The following is a 17,204-nucleotide window of genomic DNA, read 5'->3' on the forward strand; positions in this document are numbered from 1 at the left end:
CATGGGAGTGTCATCAACGAACTTGCCAAGCTAACAATACAATATACATATTGACGGATTGGTACTTCATCAATATTTGACGCAGGGTCACTACATCAGCAGGGTCAATGAATCTTGAATCTTCCGAAAGAAAAGAGAACGGCTGAACCGATTTTGATAATTTTTTTTTAGAATACTGCTGAAAGTACGAGGATGGTTTTTACAGAGTTTTTTTAGCATAGGGGTAGGGTAGCAGTAAGGTAGGAGTTGAGGGTAGGGGTAGTGTAGGGAAGAAGTGCACAAAAGTCAAAGCGAAGCTTTACCGGGTCCGCTGGTAGAATATAAAAAAACACAGTATTATACATTTAATTTATTTATTTAAACAACATGAAGTACAAGCTATCTTATAATAAGTAATACAAAAGGGAAGAAATCTACTTTCATATCATATATCATATACCTACATAATTATTAATTAATAAAATTTGGAACCATCTTAAAAATTATTATACTTTAATACTAGAGCCATTAACGATGTACACTTTTTACCAACAAATAAATCAGAAATAAAGATAGAAAACGCAAAATATATTAAGTATATCTAATTATTTCATTAAGAACAAAATAATTATAATCTATACTAATATTATAAGGCTAAAGAGTTTGTTTGTTTGATTGAACGCGCTAATCTCAGGAACTACTGATCCGATTTGAAAAATTCTTTCCGTGTTAGATAGCCCATTTACCGAGGAAGGCTATAGGCTGAATATTATCCCTATATTCCTACGAGAACGGGAACCACGCGGGTGAAACCGCGCGGTTACAGCTAGTTATTATTATTAAACGGTGTTGTGGTAGGTTTTTAATTTGCTTGTTGGTAAACAGTGCACAACGAGTATAGCTAATAAAAGTAAATACGTAGTTTAAAAACATTTAACTAATAAAAATAGTTCACATGACCTACAACTTAGTATTGTCAAATCTATACTCAGAGGCACAATTATCCGCCCACATTAATATGCGCGAGTATACTGAAATGGGCGAATAATTGTGCCTCTGAGTATATTATAAATTATCAAATCCTAAACTGACCCGAGCTGGGAATCAAACCTACGTTTGTTGTTGAACAACAAGAATTCATATGTTGTAAAAAATGTATACAGAAGTATCTATATCATTTAACTTTATATAAAAGAAAATACAACAGATCAGTTAATTGCAATATATTTTAAACCGCCTTTATTATACAATCTACATCATCATCATCATCATCATCATCATCATCATCTTCATCATCATTTTAATCATCATGAGACTAATGTAATGATCATACATTGAGATACATACTAGTAAAAGGAAAATACAACTTGGTAGGGTAATTATTAGTAATAATATAACTATACATTTTAGTATGTATTTCCGATCGAATTAAAAAAAAAGGAGAAAGTTGTATGAAATAATAATTTGTTTCCAAAACTTGTCCTGTACCGTCCCGTAACATGTCTCGTACGCAGCGAGCTTTATTTGTTTTTATTTTGTACTTTTTTTCATATTTGTTGTTAGGTTTCTTGTCAGCTCTGAATGAATAACTTTAAATAGTTTAAAAAACTAAAAAACACGCTTTTAGCACGCACTAAAAATTACAAATATTGGATTTAAATCAAGTGACTATTTTGTTCGTATTCCTGACAGCAAACCCTTTCATTTGATATCCATATCATGGGGGTGGATTTCAAACAGCCAGTGCGCCATCCTGGGAAGGCCGCCATATTGGATTTGTAATGACGTTTCTAAGCTAGTCAAGTATTGTCATCAGAACTCAGAGCGTGTGCAAAATTTCATCCTAATCGAAGACCGGGAAGTCAAATTAAGATTCTAAGATTTTCTTTCATATATAGTTACAGTGAAGCTAATCTATAGCGTGAAAAAAGGAATCTTCTTTAATGTCTATCGCCTGCTTTTTTTAATAATTTTGCTATACGGCTCCGAGCTCTAACCCTTTTCAGCCCGTCTATTCCCTGCCAACTGCAGTGTGCAGTGACGTGCATAAGGTTTTTAACTGGGGTATGCACTATAAGTAAAAATTGGAAAATTCCTTGCCCAACCATGTATTCTGTGGTCCAACATAGGTTTGTATCGAGTCCTGAGGGTAGGCAGTGCATTCTTGTATATATGAAGTGCACGCCACTGCTAGTGTGCGGAGACTATAAGTGAGGTACGACCTTTATACCCATTCATAACGTTATTGTGCAATTTGAAAAGAGAATGAAAAATTGCAGTAACTATGATTATGATTATAATAATTTATTCGTTTATTTTATATTAGTGACGGAAGATATTTATGGAAGGGGATTTTTTCGTGAAAGTTACATTAATTTAATAATACGGCCGACGCGGGTTATTCTGAAAATAAAAAATATACATGTTAGAAAAATAATGTTATATAACTCGTACGTAACCACTTATATGCTAACTACAATAGCTTATGTTATTTAATGTTATCTGTGATTCTAAGTCGAATATTTAGTCTATACAGGGTGCTCGGGAGTGCTACCCACAGCTCTAGAATAATATTCTTTAGGGAAAATTAATTAAAAATGAATATTTTTGGAGAAAATAATATTTTTTTTGTAAATAAATCTTAAATTGTGTCCCTTATATCGCATCCTTATTATGACCTAGCCAAACTTATTCATTGATAAATATCATAAAGTTCAGTTTCAGTTGCAATATCTCGTCGATATCGACAGTCTTTACCATTACGATTGCGTATTTCAAAATGCAAGGATAGATAAAGGCGTGTGTTACATGGATAGTCGGAATTATTTGAATTACTTTCTACGAAAACTTAAAAATTTAATTATTTTAGTTAAAAGAAAAATTAGTTTTGCAGTTCGGCTCCCATAAGTGGACTCATCAACACCGTGCAGTTATGGTAAATACTACCGAGCACCCTGTATATGTAAATTGATACGAGTTAACTACCCTATTATAGTAAACTGTTGTCTACTCACCAAAGGGTTAGGTCTGAAGCGATACGCGAGCATCATCCGCTTACGGTAGGCGTCGAACTCGTCATCGTCCGCTGACACGTGGTCAGAGCTGGACGCGCCCAAACCCATGTTGGCTACTGGCTGATTTGCCCTGAAAACAACATTTTTTAAATAAAAAAAACATTTAAGCGTAGTGGATATGACCTCTGCCTCCGATTCCGGAGGGTGTGGGTTCGAATCCGGTCCGGGGCATGCACCTCCAACTTTGCAGTTGTGTGCATTTTAAGAAATTAAATATCACGTGTCTTAAACGGCGAAGGAAAACATCGTGAGGAAACCTGCATACCAGAGAATTTTCTTTTTCTTTTTTTTTAGAAGTTCGTCCTTGACTGCAATCTCACCTGATGGTAAGTGATGATGCAATATAAGATGGAAGCGGGCTAACTTGTTAGGAGTATGAAAATCCACACCGGTTTCTACACGACATCGTAACGGAACGCTAAATCGCTTGGCGGTACGTCTTTGCCGGTAGGGTGGTAACTAGCCACGGCCGAAGCCTTTTACCAGCCAAAAGTTCTCTACGTGTGTGAAGTCTGCCTAACACCTCTCGTTCTGAGAGGAGACTCGAGCTCAGCAGTGAGCCGAATATGGGTTGATAATAATGATGATTTAAGCGTCTATCTATTTTCTGATGTATTTGTATATTTAATTTTAGCAGACTCAGAAGTAGATCACATTAATAAGAAAACAAATGATGAACAAAGGTTACGGTTCATAATATTTGTCAGGACAACTTAATTAAATTAAAATGTAACCAAAACAAAACAGAATTCACTACTCGAGACAAAGAGAGATTCTCCGTACGATAGAACCTCACTTACAAGTAAGTTTTAAATCATTAATTTTTGTTATCATCCTTATTATTAGCCTTATTTAACAGGGTCAATAGGGCTACTCTGTAATCAAATCATAACAAATTTATTTGCTAGAATGTGGTAAACGTTTAGATCTTAAAAATTATTGAGTTACCTATACATTCAACTGATTATTACAGTATGCAAATTTTTTTACAATTAAAATATTAATTTCAATAATTTATCATAATAACATACATTTGACGTTTACAATAAAAATTTCAACCTAAATTTAACATTTGTATTACAATTTTTATTATCATTGTACTAGCAAACCATAAATTAAATTTTACTATTCACAGAACATAACTTTAAAATGATATATGAAAATGAAAAATAAATTGATAATGAAAATGAATAGATTATATTGCTAATGTCATAATGTCATTATTTCATAAAATTGATAAATTCATTTGTTTTATAAAAACTCTGTTCGAGCAACCATTTAATTGAAATGTTTTGTTCTTGTAAGTGCGAGTTTCGAATTTACATCTATCTTTTTGTTTCCATTGTACTGTATTAGACAGACAGAGATAGAGGTAAATTCAAAACCACTTAATACATAAAATATCACAATTTTTAGAACAATTGCAATTAAAATTTTCTCACTTGTTTATAGGATCAACGATGCCAGTACCCTCGGCTCCCAGACCCTGGCCTTCATTCCAGCCGAGCTTCTGCAGCATCTTGAAACCTGAACACAAATTACAACCATAAATCTATACTAATATTATAAAGCTGAAGAGTTTGTTTGATTGAACGCGCTAATCTCAGGAACTACTGGTCCGATTTGAAAAATTCTTTCAGTGTTAGATAGCCCATTTAACGAGGGAGGCTATAGGCTATGATATATTATCCCCATATTCCTATGAGAACGGGAACCACGCAAGTGAAACCGCGCAGTGTCAGCTAGTGCACAATATACGAAACAGCAAATTGGAGGTTAACAGTAATATTGGTGAAAATATTTAACAATGGAAAATATTATTTTTAACCGACTTAACACGGGTAAAACTCACGTAATGCAACGTCGGAGTATGCCTGACTAGTTTCGAACCCATATGGGGCCCTTAATCATGATCAGTTTGGATCGTGCCGCGTTGCAAGAACCAGCTCATGACTAAGAGCCCCATATGGGTTCGAAACAAGTCGGGCTTAATCCGACGTTGCATTTTGTGAGTTTTAGCCGTGTTTTATAATAAATTAATACAAATTATTATATTATGAATAGTAGTCTTACCAACGTTGTCCTCTTTCAGCTTATACTCTTTATAGTCGCTCAAGTCCGGCTCTTTGCCGCTCTTGCACGCTGAATATTTCTCCATGAATCTAGAAACCAAAATAACAATAAATTAAAAAAAAAACACAATCCGTGCCTCAGAGACCACGTTATAGTCAGGGATCCCTAGAACATTTTGTACACCTGTTTACTAACAAGTTGAGTTAGTAACTCGGTTAGCTACCAGAATCAAGAATTTTCGTAAATAAAAAAGTTGATCGTCTTATTGAGATGAAGATACTCACGAAAAATTAGCTAATTTGATATAGTTTGTAAGGATAGTGCCTACCCTACTTAAAAGCCTTATGCACGCCTTATGCAGGCATTATCATTAACATTAAAAAACATTATCACTATAAGCCCGCCAACTTGCATTGAAGCAACATGATGGGTTTAAGCGTAATGCCTCCTCAATCTCCTACAAGAAGGAAGGTCAGCTGGCCTATTAACTAATTTGGTCGTTATTAACAACCTATGAAAATAAACATCAAATTAACTGAGAAATTTCATCTACCTACAGTATGATAACGACAAACTCAGATCAGTTACCTATGGACTTGTATCACACTCAAATTCACAAACAAAATTGTCTGTCAGTTTTTGAGTGGGACAAGATAAACTCACACATCAAAAATATTTAACTAAATATATCCTGTGTCCTTACAGTACACACTACATACTATTAATTTAAATCGCAATACACACACGTGTAATTTGACCACAATGAAACATCGATTATATTAGACACCGTTTGTGTAAACACGTTAGATCGTGATCATATACTTTTGACAGAGGGGTAACGTCTAGCGAGGCAGGTCCTACGGGAATTAGTCCGAGTCCAAGGGTTGTTAGTAGTCACCATATGACATTTATTACGCAGTTTGTAAATAGATCATGATCATATACTTTGACAGAGGGGTAACGTCTAGCGAGACAGGTCCCATGGAAAATGGTCTGAGTCCACAATGGATTGTCAGTCACTGGATAACATTTGTTACATAGAATGTCAATTTCGTATATGTCAACTAACATACGTCAAAGTTAGTGAATTAGCCAGCTGGTCCTTTAGTGGGCCATTCAAATAGGCTGATGATAAATAATCAGTTTGTGTACGTACTTTTTGAGTTCCTCTGGAGGCAGGAAGTCTCCGATGTGATGTTTCCCCGCAGCTTGCTTCGTCAGCTCCGTCGCCCAGATCTCGGTGGCATTCATCTCTTTGGCACGCAATCTGAAAAAGTTTATTGATACATATAAATAAAATTTAAGTGTCTGTCTGTGATTTAAAAAACACTGTTCTTTCTAGTGTTTAATGTTATTTATAACACATTTGCTCGTAAAGTATCTCTCATTTCACCAATTTCACTATCGTAATGTATCTCATTACGCACTCGCGCCGTAATGTAATCTAAAAAGTTCGTTTTTAGGACAGTAAAGAAAAGTGCTCAACATTTTATGAATAAAATTAACTTTGTGAGATAAAATATAATAAATAAAACAATTCTTATTCTTATTTAATTGACATAAATGACAACCATTTATCTGTAGGAAAGGAAGACAAAAAACACAAAAATATAAATTTACTTTATGAGTTATACTGGCTATTACACGATACTAAAACTCAATCAAGATTTTTAAATAAAATTGTCCTTTTTGTTGATCATTAGAACGGCTGAACAGATTTCAATGAAACTTTCCCTGAAAGATAGAGTATGTAATTTAGCTTCTTTTAACCCTATGGAAAAATTCATTATACTTACGATTTAGGTATTTGAGAATTGAAGGAGTGAATAAGCTACTTTTAATATAAGCAATAACTGACCATTTTCTAAACAGTATTGCCCCTTAGGCCACATGTTGACTTACCATCAGATGAGAGTACTCAAGCGCGAGTCTATTACATATAATAAACAGATCATTGGTTAGTTACCACCCTACCGACAAAGACGTACCGCCAAGCGATTTAGCGTTCCGGTACGATGTCGTGTAGAAACCAAAATGGGTGTGGATTCTCATCCTCCTCCTAACAAGTTAGCCCGCTTCCATCTTAGACTGAATCATCACTTAATATTAGGTGAGATTGTAGTCAAGGGCTAATTTGTAAAGAATGAAATTAAAAAAAATTAAATAAACCATACTTATGTTCCCAGGTCCCGTCGGCGGTATCCTCGTCACTGTCATACTCGTACTTGTGTTTCCCCGAGTACGCCAGTCGCTCCACTTCTTGACGCTTCTTCAACATATCCTGGAATATTATTCATTTAATAAATGAAAAATAACGTTTTTCTAATTGTAGTTTTGTTTAACATGGCCATTATATACCGTTTTAAAATTCTCATGAGCCCTTGAATTTGATACCCATATTGTAATATTCTAAAAAAATTCACTTCGAGTCTATAGCGCCTTAAAGTCATGTTGGTTTTTTTTAACTTCACCTATCTAAGAACATTCAGGTTATCAAGACCAATATAACAATATCTAAATTACATAAATCTGGTCAGCGGTGTGGAACATCTGAGGTAATAAAGAATATTACATACATACATACAAGATATGCGCGAAAAAAATAACCCTTCTTGCATTTGGGTAATAAATTAAAATTAATAGCCACATTGTATTGTGCAAAACTCGAGAACAGATGGACCAATTTTAGGCCCACTTTTAGTATACCTTTCGATACCAAAGGCAAAGAACACTTTTTTGTTTGTCTGTCAGAATGTTAGACAAATTACCTGCTAATGGACTTCTATGATACTCAAATTCACTAACAAAATTGTCTGTCGTTTTTTCAGGAGGACAAGATAAACACACATCGAAACTATTTATCACCAATAAATAATCCTGTGTCCTTATACTACACAAAACTATAAATTTTAAATCGAAATACACAGATATTATGTAATGTAAGACAATGAAACATCGATTCCATAGACACAGTTTGTATAAACATGTTGGGTTAGATCATGATCATATAGAGAGATCATTTTAAGACGTTCACAGAGGGGTAACATCTAGAAAGGTAAGTCCTACATAAGGTAATTAAAGGTCTGAGGTCAAAACTGCCTTATCTCAAAAACAGGAGGTATCAATATTGACGTAAAAATCTTCTATATTGACGTAAAAAAAGATACGGTTTTTATGCAGAAAAGGACGTTTATTTCTACACTTGAGGCATTCACAATGTATAGTAATACTGTCCTTTACAAAAAGTGTATAGAATAAAAATTTGTAATGAAATCATGAAAAAAAAATATATTCTTTTATATTGAGGTATGGGACTCTAAAAACGGGTAAATATTATGAAATTTTTTAATAAATCAATTAAAAGAGATTTTCAACCTGCTGGCTGTACAAACCTGGTACAATAAGTTGAGTTTGAAGTTATCCTCACACTTCTTCCAGTCGTCAGGGTCGAGGTTGGTGGTGCCATAGTTGGTCATAGCATATTGCATGAGCGCTTGGTTGTTGCGGTTGATGTTGGTGAGCTTGAGACCTCCTTCGTCTATTCTTGACAGTTTGGCATCTACAACATTTAATAATCTGTTTAAATACATTAAAATTGTATAATATCTAATGAAATTATATGTCTAACTAGCGAACACCTGCGACTTCGTCTGCCCTTAGACCTCTTTAATCCAGACCTTACAGTAGCATCGCTGTAAAAATGGAGTAACTTCTCTGTTTTTCCCAAGATTTTCCTTCACTGCTCTGCTCCTATTAATCATAGCGTGATGAAAAGTATACTATAACCTGCCCAAGAGTATAAAGAATAATTGTACCAAGTTTCGTTAAAGTCCATTGAGTAGTTTTTGTTTCTATAACACAAAAATTTTACTGACTGCATTTCAGTATCGATCAAGAATCATCCCCTATTTTGGAAATATATTTCATGTACAGAATTGACCTCTCTACAGATTTATTATAAGTATAAATGACTAAATTATTTAACACTACTTCATTTTTTACACCAGAGCGATTAGTCCTTCAACACACCTCCTATGGATTTATCCATTCTCCTAAGTCTGACATTCCATCTGCCATCTTTTCGGAAGATATTCTCCTATCTTTAGAATGGCCGTCCTTTTTTACTTATCTGTTATTACAGGAATGTCAGAGACAGTAGTTACCTGGCATACCATAGGGCAAGGGGGCAACGACCCCGGGCGGTTTGATGTCCGCTGGCGGCGGGTCGTCGCCCCAGCGCGACTTCTTCCTCTTGCGCCTGTCTCTCCTGCTGTCGAACTCATCCTCGCTCTGCTATTACAGGAATGTCAGAGACAGTAGTTACCTGGCATATCATAGGGCAAGGGGGCAACGACCCCGGGCGGTTTGATGTCCGCCGGCGGAGGGTCATCGCCCCAGCTCGACTTCTTCCTCTTGCGCCTGTCCTCCCTGCTGTCGAACTCATCCTCGCTCTGCTATTACAGGAATGTCAGAGACAGTAGTTACCTGGCATACCATAGGGCAAGGGGGCAACGACCCCGGGCGGTTTGATGTCCGCCGGCGGCGGGTCGTCGCCCCAGCGCGACTTCTTCCTCTTGCGCCTGTCTCTCCTGCTGTCGAACTCATCCTCGCTCTGGGAGCTGGCCTGTTCGCGCTTCACAGGCTTGTGCTGGTATGGGTTGTAGTATATCTCTTGTGTACTGGAATTTCAAATCATTTCTAAAGATGGTAAAGATGAAGACAAATAAAAATAGAATATTGAACTAAATGGTTAATACATTGTGAGTGGTCTGGTGAAATCAATTGTGTTAGGGAAAGTTGCAAGCTACAAATGCAAAGTAAGTCATAGTATTGGACGTCCATCGGCTGATAATGAAGTTAGTGAATAATGATGAATTAAATTTTAATGACTTGAATACTCAAATTCCTTCTATTAAAATAGTTGAGACCTGTACTGTACATTTCTTGAATTTAATTTAATAGCTATTTTTGGAGTACATTATGTACTAATATTTGAAAAATTAAATATTTGTTTGTTCGTTTATTTTATTTGCATGCCTCTTAGGCAAGTAAGCAAGAAGCTTATGCTGCAAAAGTAGTACAGAATCGAATCCTAAACCTTTCCGACTTAAGCCAATCCCTCAAACTTAAAACTATTGAAACATTATTGCAGGAAATGACTTAGCCCTAAAACTCTACAAACATGAATTGCCACAGTTCGCTCACCTGTCATTACACTGCTCCTTCGAATCTCTGTAATCATTGCTGTCATCGTCCTCCAATGAGAATTCGGGCTCATATTTGTCTTCAGGCTTCACCTCGGGTTTTCTATTAAACGAGCCATCATTGCGAATTTTAGCTACAAGACTCCTGTAAGTCCTGTACTCGGGGGAGTTAGTATTATGAAGAAACCTGCAATTGTAACGCACAATCAACATAACGCCAACTGAGGATTTACATTAAAGGATGTTTTCGATTGAGTTTATTTAACCTGGAAATATTTTTGTGAAACAGTGTTGCTGTGTCAATGAATCAATCAATTAATCAATGCATTGTAAGGGCCGGTACATATCTAGCGAGAAGGAGAAGCATTTGTTATTGTCCAACTATTATTGACATTGCTGGCATTGGATTAAGCTTTAAATCGGTGTGTAGAACTGAAGGAACATTAAATAACTAATTGAGCCTGCAATTAATATACACAGGTGCGTATCTTATGCAGTGCCGGATTAAGGAAACTTTATGCCCTAAGCAGTCTGACCTTAAATGAACTATAAAAAAAATCGCGAATGATATTGTGTGTTACTTTCGTGTGCTCGTTTTGTTTTGTCGGTCGTCACTGGTGCCCCCCTAAACGGGATGCCCCAAGTAATTGCTTCATTAGCTTGTAAGCTAACCCAGGACTATTTTACGACTATATCCAAAAACAAATGGAAAGGTTGCAATATATTTACAATAACAGATAAACTTTAGTTGTTGCATAAAAATTCGTAACTGCCTTGTTCATCAAGTGAAAGTGAAGTCAAGTGACTACTTGGCATCAGATTATGAAGTACTGGCTTTTTATTCTGAGTCTCAAGCAATTCTAAACTTAGAAAGTTAGTGGCGTTACACCCACAAGATAGAAGCAGAAAAATACTCAACTTTTCAAGTCACATTGTTCGATTAAATTTCGACTTTGCTTCAATGCTTGCCAGTTTGTTGTTTGACATTAACAAATGCTCTTCACTGCCCAAAATGTACCATTCCGAACAAGATCAAAGTTTGAATATCCTTCAAGTTCACCAAACGCCGCACCGTCAATTTAAGTAAACCTTTCTGGCTTAATTTTATTGACAGACAATGATTATTCTTTTGTAATATTGTGCTAGCAGCACAGGCAATAATATAGACAATTAAGCAGGGTAAGATTATCCAAGTACCAAGGCGTAAATAATATTACAGAATTTCCCTTAAGAATACTCGTACTACCTAAGAAACCTGACCCTACTCTATTGACAATACTATTGCATGTGTGTGGGGGCCTAATAAAAAAAAAGCAAACACTGTTTCATCCTGGATATCTGTTTCAGTATAAACGTAGGTATAGGTAGTAATATAAAAATGAATACAAGTATCCTCCGGTCGGTTAATCAAATCGGGCCTCTCAAGTGGCATTACCACAAATTTTGGTCTTGTATTGCTTTCAGCACATTTTCCCAGTGGTCGCCGTTGGCCGCGACCTCGGCGGCGGCGCGGTGCACGGGGGGCGGGCACGCATCTGCAGAGAGAACTGCACCCACGGATCAGCAATGTGTCGACCGGGCGGGCACGAGCGCCGCGTACAGCCAACACCAAACTTTACACCGATAGTGCCGCCTTTGTGCACTTTATTTCTTACATAAATAAAATATATATATTGTGTATGCATGACCTATCGAATATCTAAATAACTATGCATCGATGTCAGGACATTTTTGTCAATGAAATCTACAAGTCGGCCGCATATTTATATATAAGCCATTTACTAAAACAAAGTACAAATGCAAATTAAACTCGCGTGGAAAAGATTATCTCAACATCATCATCAGTTTGCATTAATTTAAAAACTTGCCTTGTTTCTTGAAAACTTTTTACAAAAAAATAACCAATTTAAGTGTAACATTATATAAAGTAAACTCGCCTGGAAGGGTGTTAAAGATAATAAAAGAACGTTATCTTTTTCGCAAAAATTTTCTGTTATACAATCATTCCTGGAATGATCTAGGAATGTTCATGCACTAAATAATAATTCACATACTGAATTACAAAACAACTGTGGACTGAGACATGAAAAGTAGACTGAAAATGAGGGTGAATGAAATGGCGACAGGACTCAGGTGTACTATGTGACCCTCAAACACTTCTTAGATTTAAGGGTAAAATATATAAATAAGAGGACCCAGTATGGGTATAAGTATATATGTATGGGTCTCATAAGAAGGCATCAGAAATGAGAAGGTCCGCAGAAGAACCAAAACTGACATAGCTCAGCGAGTCGCGAAGCTGAAGTAGCAATGGGCGAGGCACATAGTTCGAAAAGCCGATGGACTCCCAAGGTGCTGTGGACATCCATCGGCTGATATGATGATGATGATGATGATATATGAGGAAGTCTGAAAAAGACGCCAGTGACAGAAAAATTAAGGATAAAAGGTTAGCTTAGTATGCATATGTACTGCGGAGGGATGAAAGTTATATTACTATAAAAATTTAGAATTTGCAAGAGAAAGGACACAAGAGGAGAAGGAAGGCCAAAGGCTAGAGTGTAAAAGAGGACATGTGTGTGTAATTAATAGAGACAAATGGAGAAAGTTGACATATTTTGCTAACACCACTTAAGTGGAATAAGGGAAAGGAGGAGAGAGACCTAAATGTAAAAATCAAAAACCAAATACAAAGACTTTATAATTTTCACAGTGCACAATTTTGACTTCAAATTGGTTTAAAAGTTTGGTTATAACTATACCCAGTAGCCCACTATCCAAAGCTCAGTACATTTTGATAACTCATTTTCCTTCACCTTGTAATGTGAATTTAGACTGATGTAAATATAAAATTTAATAAAAAATATGAAAATCTGGATTTCAATTATTTTAACCTGAAACAAATTGTACAGAGCTTTTCATACAAAATATAAATTCTGTGATGGTCATATAAATTGTTTTTATTGAAATCTATTAATCAAAAATCAACCTAAAATCATAAACAATATTGTAGCATTTATTGAAAACCATCTCAGAAATTGATATTTTTGAGATTTTATATTAGTTATTCTCATAACCTTTATAATTTGACTAGTATAAAAGCTTGCATTGATTAATCATCGTTCTTTACCTGGTCTTGGGGGAGCTGGTATTTTTCCTGGTTCCATGTCCTTTGGTTTTGGTATATGGTTCAATGTCATTGGCATTGGAGGAGGTATGTTCTGGAGTTTCATTGGCTCTGGTGTGGGAATGTTATCTAATGGCTTTATCTCTGGGCCTTTGTTGGATGGCAACGAATTTGGAGGCATTTGTCCTGGGGGCATTTGGCCTGGTGGCATAAAGGGCATGTTAGGTGGGCACATATTGGGTGGGCCATTAGGTCCGAAATTGGGACCACCAGGCCCAAACGGAGGCTGAGGTCCAAAGTTGGATCCATTTGGACCTATTGGTGGGTTCATAGAGTTTGGCATACACATTGGATTTGGTGGGCCAGGCATTTGAGAGTTATTAAATGGTGGGAAAAATGGAGGCATTGGGCCATTCGGCCCAGGTCCACGAATATCTGGACCGCACATGTTGGGAGGCATTGGACCAGGGCCACATGGTCCACCAGGACCATTAGGTCCCATAAAATTTGGAGGCATAGGAAAATTCGGCGGTCCACCAATAAAAGGTGGTACAGGGGGCATATTTGGTCCAGGGCCCATCATAGGACCAGGACCCATATTAGGACCTGGATTTGACCCTGGCCTTATGTTAGGGCCTGGTGGCACAGGGCCGGGGCCCATCGGACCAGGTCCCATTGGACCCGGCCCCATAGGTCCAAAACCCATAGGTACAGGTCCCATTGGTCTAGACCCCATTAATCCAGGTCCCATTGGTCCAGGAGGCATGGGTCCAGGTGGCATCGGCCCAGGAGGCATTGGTCCAGGCCCCATGGGGCCATGGCCCATGGGTCCTGGCCCCATTGGTCCAGGTCCCATAGGTCCATGTCCTATTGTTCCTGGACCACCTATTGGTCCCGGACCACCTTGTCCAGGCCCCATTCGCATCATAGGATCAGAACCCATAGGTCCAGAATCAGATTCTTGGCCATCATTATACGAGTCATCTTGTTGTCTGTCATAGTCATACTCCTCATTGGAAGAATTGCCATCATGGGAGTTCCATTGGTGATGTCCACCAGGAGGGGGAGAATCGTCATCTGGAGGCCTGACAGTGAGCTGCATTAGTGATGGTATATTTGTATTATCAAGCATCTTCTTTCTATCTTCTATAACTGGTGTCATGGGGCTGTGGGCCCTGTTTCTTCCTCTATCATTCCACCGTCTATGTCTGTCTCTGAAAACAATGTATATAATATGTATGTCATGAACCTATACTACTGTATGGCATACTATATTAAAATTGATGTGATGAACATGTGTGAATTTAGTGATCTTGTATATATATGAAATGCAATGTGGAATTATTGAACCTATTTGAATAATTCTTCAATTTTTTATTAAAATAATTAGGATATTAGTTACAGTACTCCCAGGAAACTGGCAATATTATGACATGCCTAATTACCCATTATATTACCATTGCCTTCTGCCCTCCTTTCGTCCATTCATGTTAGCAATCCTTCATCAGTGTAAAAAAACAATAGTTTGTGCATATTTATTATTCTACACACTGCAATGGTGTACAAAGTAAGAGAAGATTTATATATCATGCATATAAATCCCAGAGTGTGTCATGTATGGATAGGGCACAGATTTAAACATTACATACAAGTACATTTTGTATGAAGCAGTTTTTATTAACATTTTGTATTAAGCAGTTTTATTAACAACACATCTGGGCCCATCTACTAACACACAATGCACTACACCATAGTTGTTCCTATGCCTAAACACGGGAACATATCATCATCATCAATCAAAAAATTAATGAATATATACCTATATGAAATTCTTTATATTACTTCAATTATGAATTCCTCATTGCAATACACTTACAATGAATATTCCAATAATCTAGCATCCCTTGGTTTTTAAGTGTCAGATTAGTAAGCCTCCTTACTAAACTTATTATAAATTAAGGTTTTTCAAAATTCTACTACAGAAGAACACTTCCCACTGGACCAACAAGATAGTGATAGAAAAGAGTTTTTATATTTTTCTTTAGTAGCATTGCAACCCTTGAAAGAATAATGTTCATAACTTTTCAGTACCTTAAACCCCTCTCCGGTTTTCTCTCTGTAACCTGATTAAAAGTTTCAATAGCATCTTGCACCTCTTTCTTTCCAACAGCAACAGTCTTGGGCTTACTCTCATTCTTTATCCTTTTACTTTCCTCAATCTCTAACTTTTCTTTTGCCTCCTTCTCCTGTTTTTCTCTATTTTGTTTATCAATAAGAGATTTATATTGACTCATGAAGCTACCATCATTAGAGAATATGTTAGGAGACCCTGTTTCTTCTTTTACAGTTGGGCTAATAAAATAAAAGAAAATTTCATTATAAGATTTTACAAATTGATTTTATTTGAAAATTAAACTGGTGATGTATATAAAAGCTCCTTATTCGCATTTCCTTTATTTGTGTTTTCACTATTAGCAGACTAAAAAATTGTGACCAAATTTGCTAAAGATTTTGTTATTCTCAGATATGTAAATTAGTATAATATGTGACATAGTAAAATAAAGGCTTAAGAATGCCATTGCTGAATACCAATATTATACTGATATTGAATAAAAGAAGCTTTGAAAAATTGTCAAGCTAGAAATATTTAGAAAATTTGGTCAATAACTTCAATGAATAGTTTTTGTTTATTTTGTCACCCAAGAATGTATCCCTTAATATCATTTCACATTTGTGTTTTCTGTATTCCCAGTACATTTACAGAACATATCCTCTGTGAATAAGAAGCTTTTACTGTAATATAAAAAAATTTCTGTGAAAACCATTTCTGAAAAATATTTATTTAATCAACAAAGCCTATCCAAATTGGATCAGTGAACATTTTAAGAGAATCGCAGACAGACATAGATATACAAATACAAAACCTTCTTTTTCAACTTTTATATGTTTTAACTTCTTCTAGTAATAATTAAGTAATTGTAATAAATTAAGTAAATAAACGCCGTTTTCTACAAGTAAATTAAACGCAGTCTTTGTAATCACTTCTATGAGGATTTTTTTACTGTTACATGGGTTGTATATTATTTTCCCAGAAGTCTCAAAAGGCAAAAAAGGTTATAAATTATAAATAATGATTGTTCTCTTACTTCGATAGCTTTGCTTGAGCTGCGAGGGCTGCCGCCTGTTTCTGAGCCTCTAGCTTAGCTTGGATTTCCATCTTCTTTTTCTCGATGATTTGTTCTTGTTTCGACATTTGAGCCCATCTTGTACTGAGGGCAGATTTGTTTTTAGTATCTTTAAAATGAATCATGTTGCAATTATGCAATTTAGATCATTCTATGATTGATTTCGTTAAATTTAACAAAATGAAATGTGAAAAATTTTAACACAATTTCCAGGATTCAGAAAAACCATAGAGAAACTAGAGAAATGCAGATAATATATTCACAGTTCACACATGACACAACAGGATACAGATTATATTAATCACAGACTTTGATTCGGCTGAGTACTCTACTCTCTTTACTCATTGACCTCTATTATTAATAACTAGCAGATGCCCGCGACTTCGTCCGCGTGAAATTCGATGTACATTTTCGAACCCTTCGCCCCTTCTATTTACATTTTCGATTTTTTTATATATGAAAAATACAAAATCATAACCCCGGTGCACAGTAAAGTCCGGTTCGGCCGGTGCACAGTAAAGTGCGCGGCCGAAGGCCGCGCTTTCCGTTTTTTGTGCTTGGG

General features: G+C 36.2%; 1 protein-coding gene across 1 annotated transcript; it reads right to left on the reverse strand.

The window, feature by feature from the left end:
- Positions 1-336: 336 nt before the first annotated feature.
- LOC112048042 (uncharacterized) lies at positions 337-16,885 on the reverse strand. Its single transcript, XM_024085392.2, has 13 exons — positions 16,604-16,885; positions 15,549-15,809; positions 13,461-14,671; positions 11,766-11,877; positions 10,332-10,517; positions 9,612-9,805; positions 8,519-8,685; positions 7,301-7,407; positions 6,283-6,393; positions 5,127-5,215; positions 4,496-4,580; positions 2,994-3,123; positions 337-2,382 (listed from the first exon to the last, which is right to left on the reverse strand). Exons 1-13 carry the CDS (start codon positions 16,765-16,767, stop codon positions 2,356-2,358), a joined length of 2,844 nt encoding a protein of 947 aa, XP_023941160.2. The 5' UTR covers positions 16,768-16,885; the 3' UTR covers positions 337-2,355.
- Positions 16,886-17,204: the final 319 nt, after the last annotated feature.

Source organism: Bicyclus anynana, chromosome 17 (genome assembly GCF_947172395.1).
Source record: "Bicyclus anynana chromosome 17, ilBicAnyn1.1, whole genome shotgun sequence".
Taxonomy (NCBI): domain Eukaryota; kingdom Metazoa; phylum Arthropoda; class Insecta; order Lepidoptera; family Nymphalidae; genus Bicyclus; species Bicyclus anynana.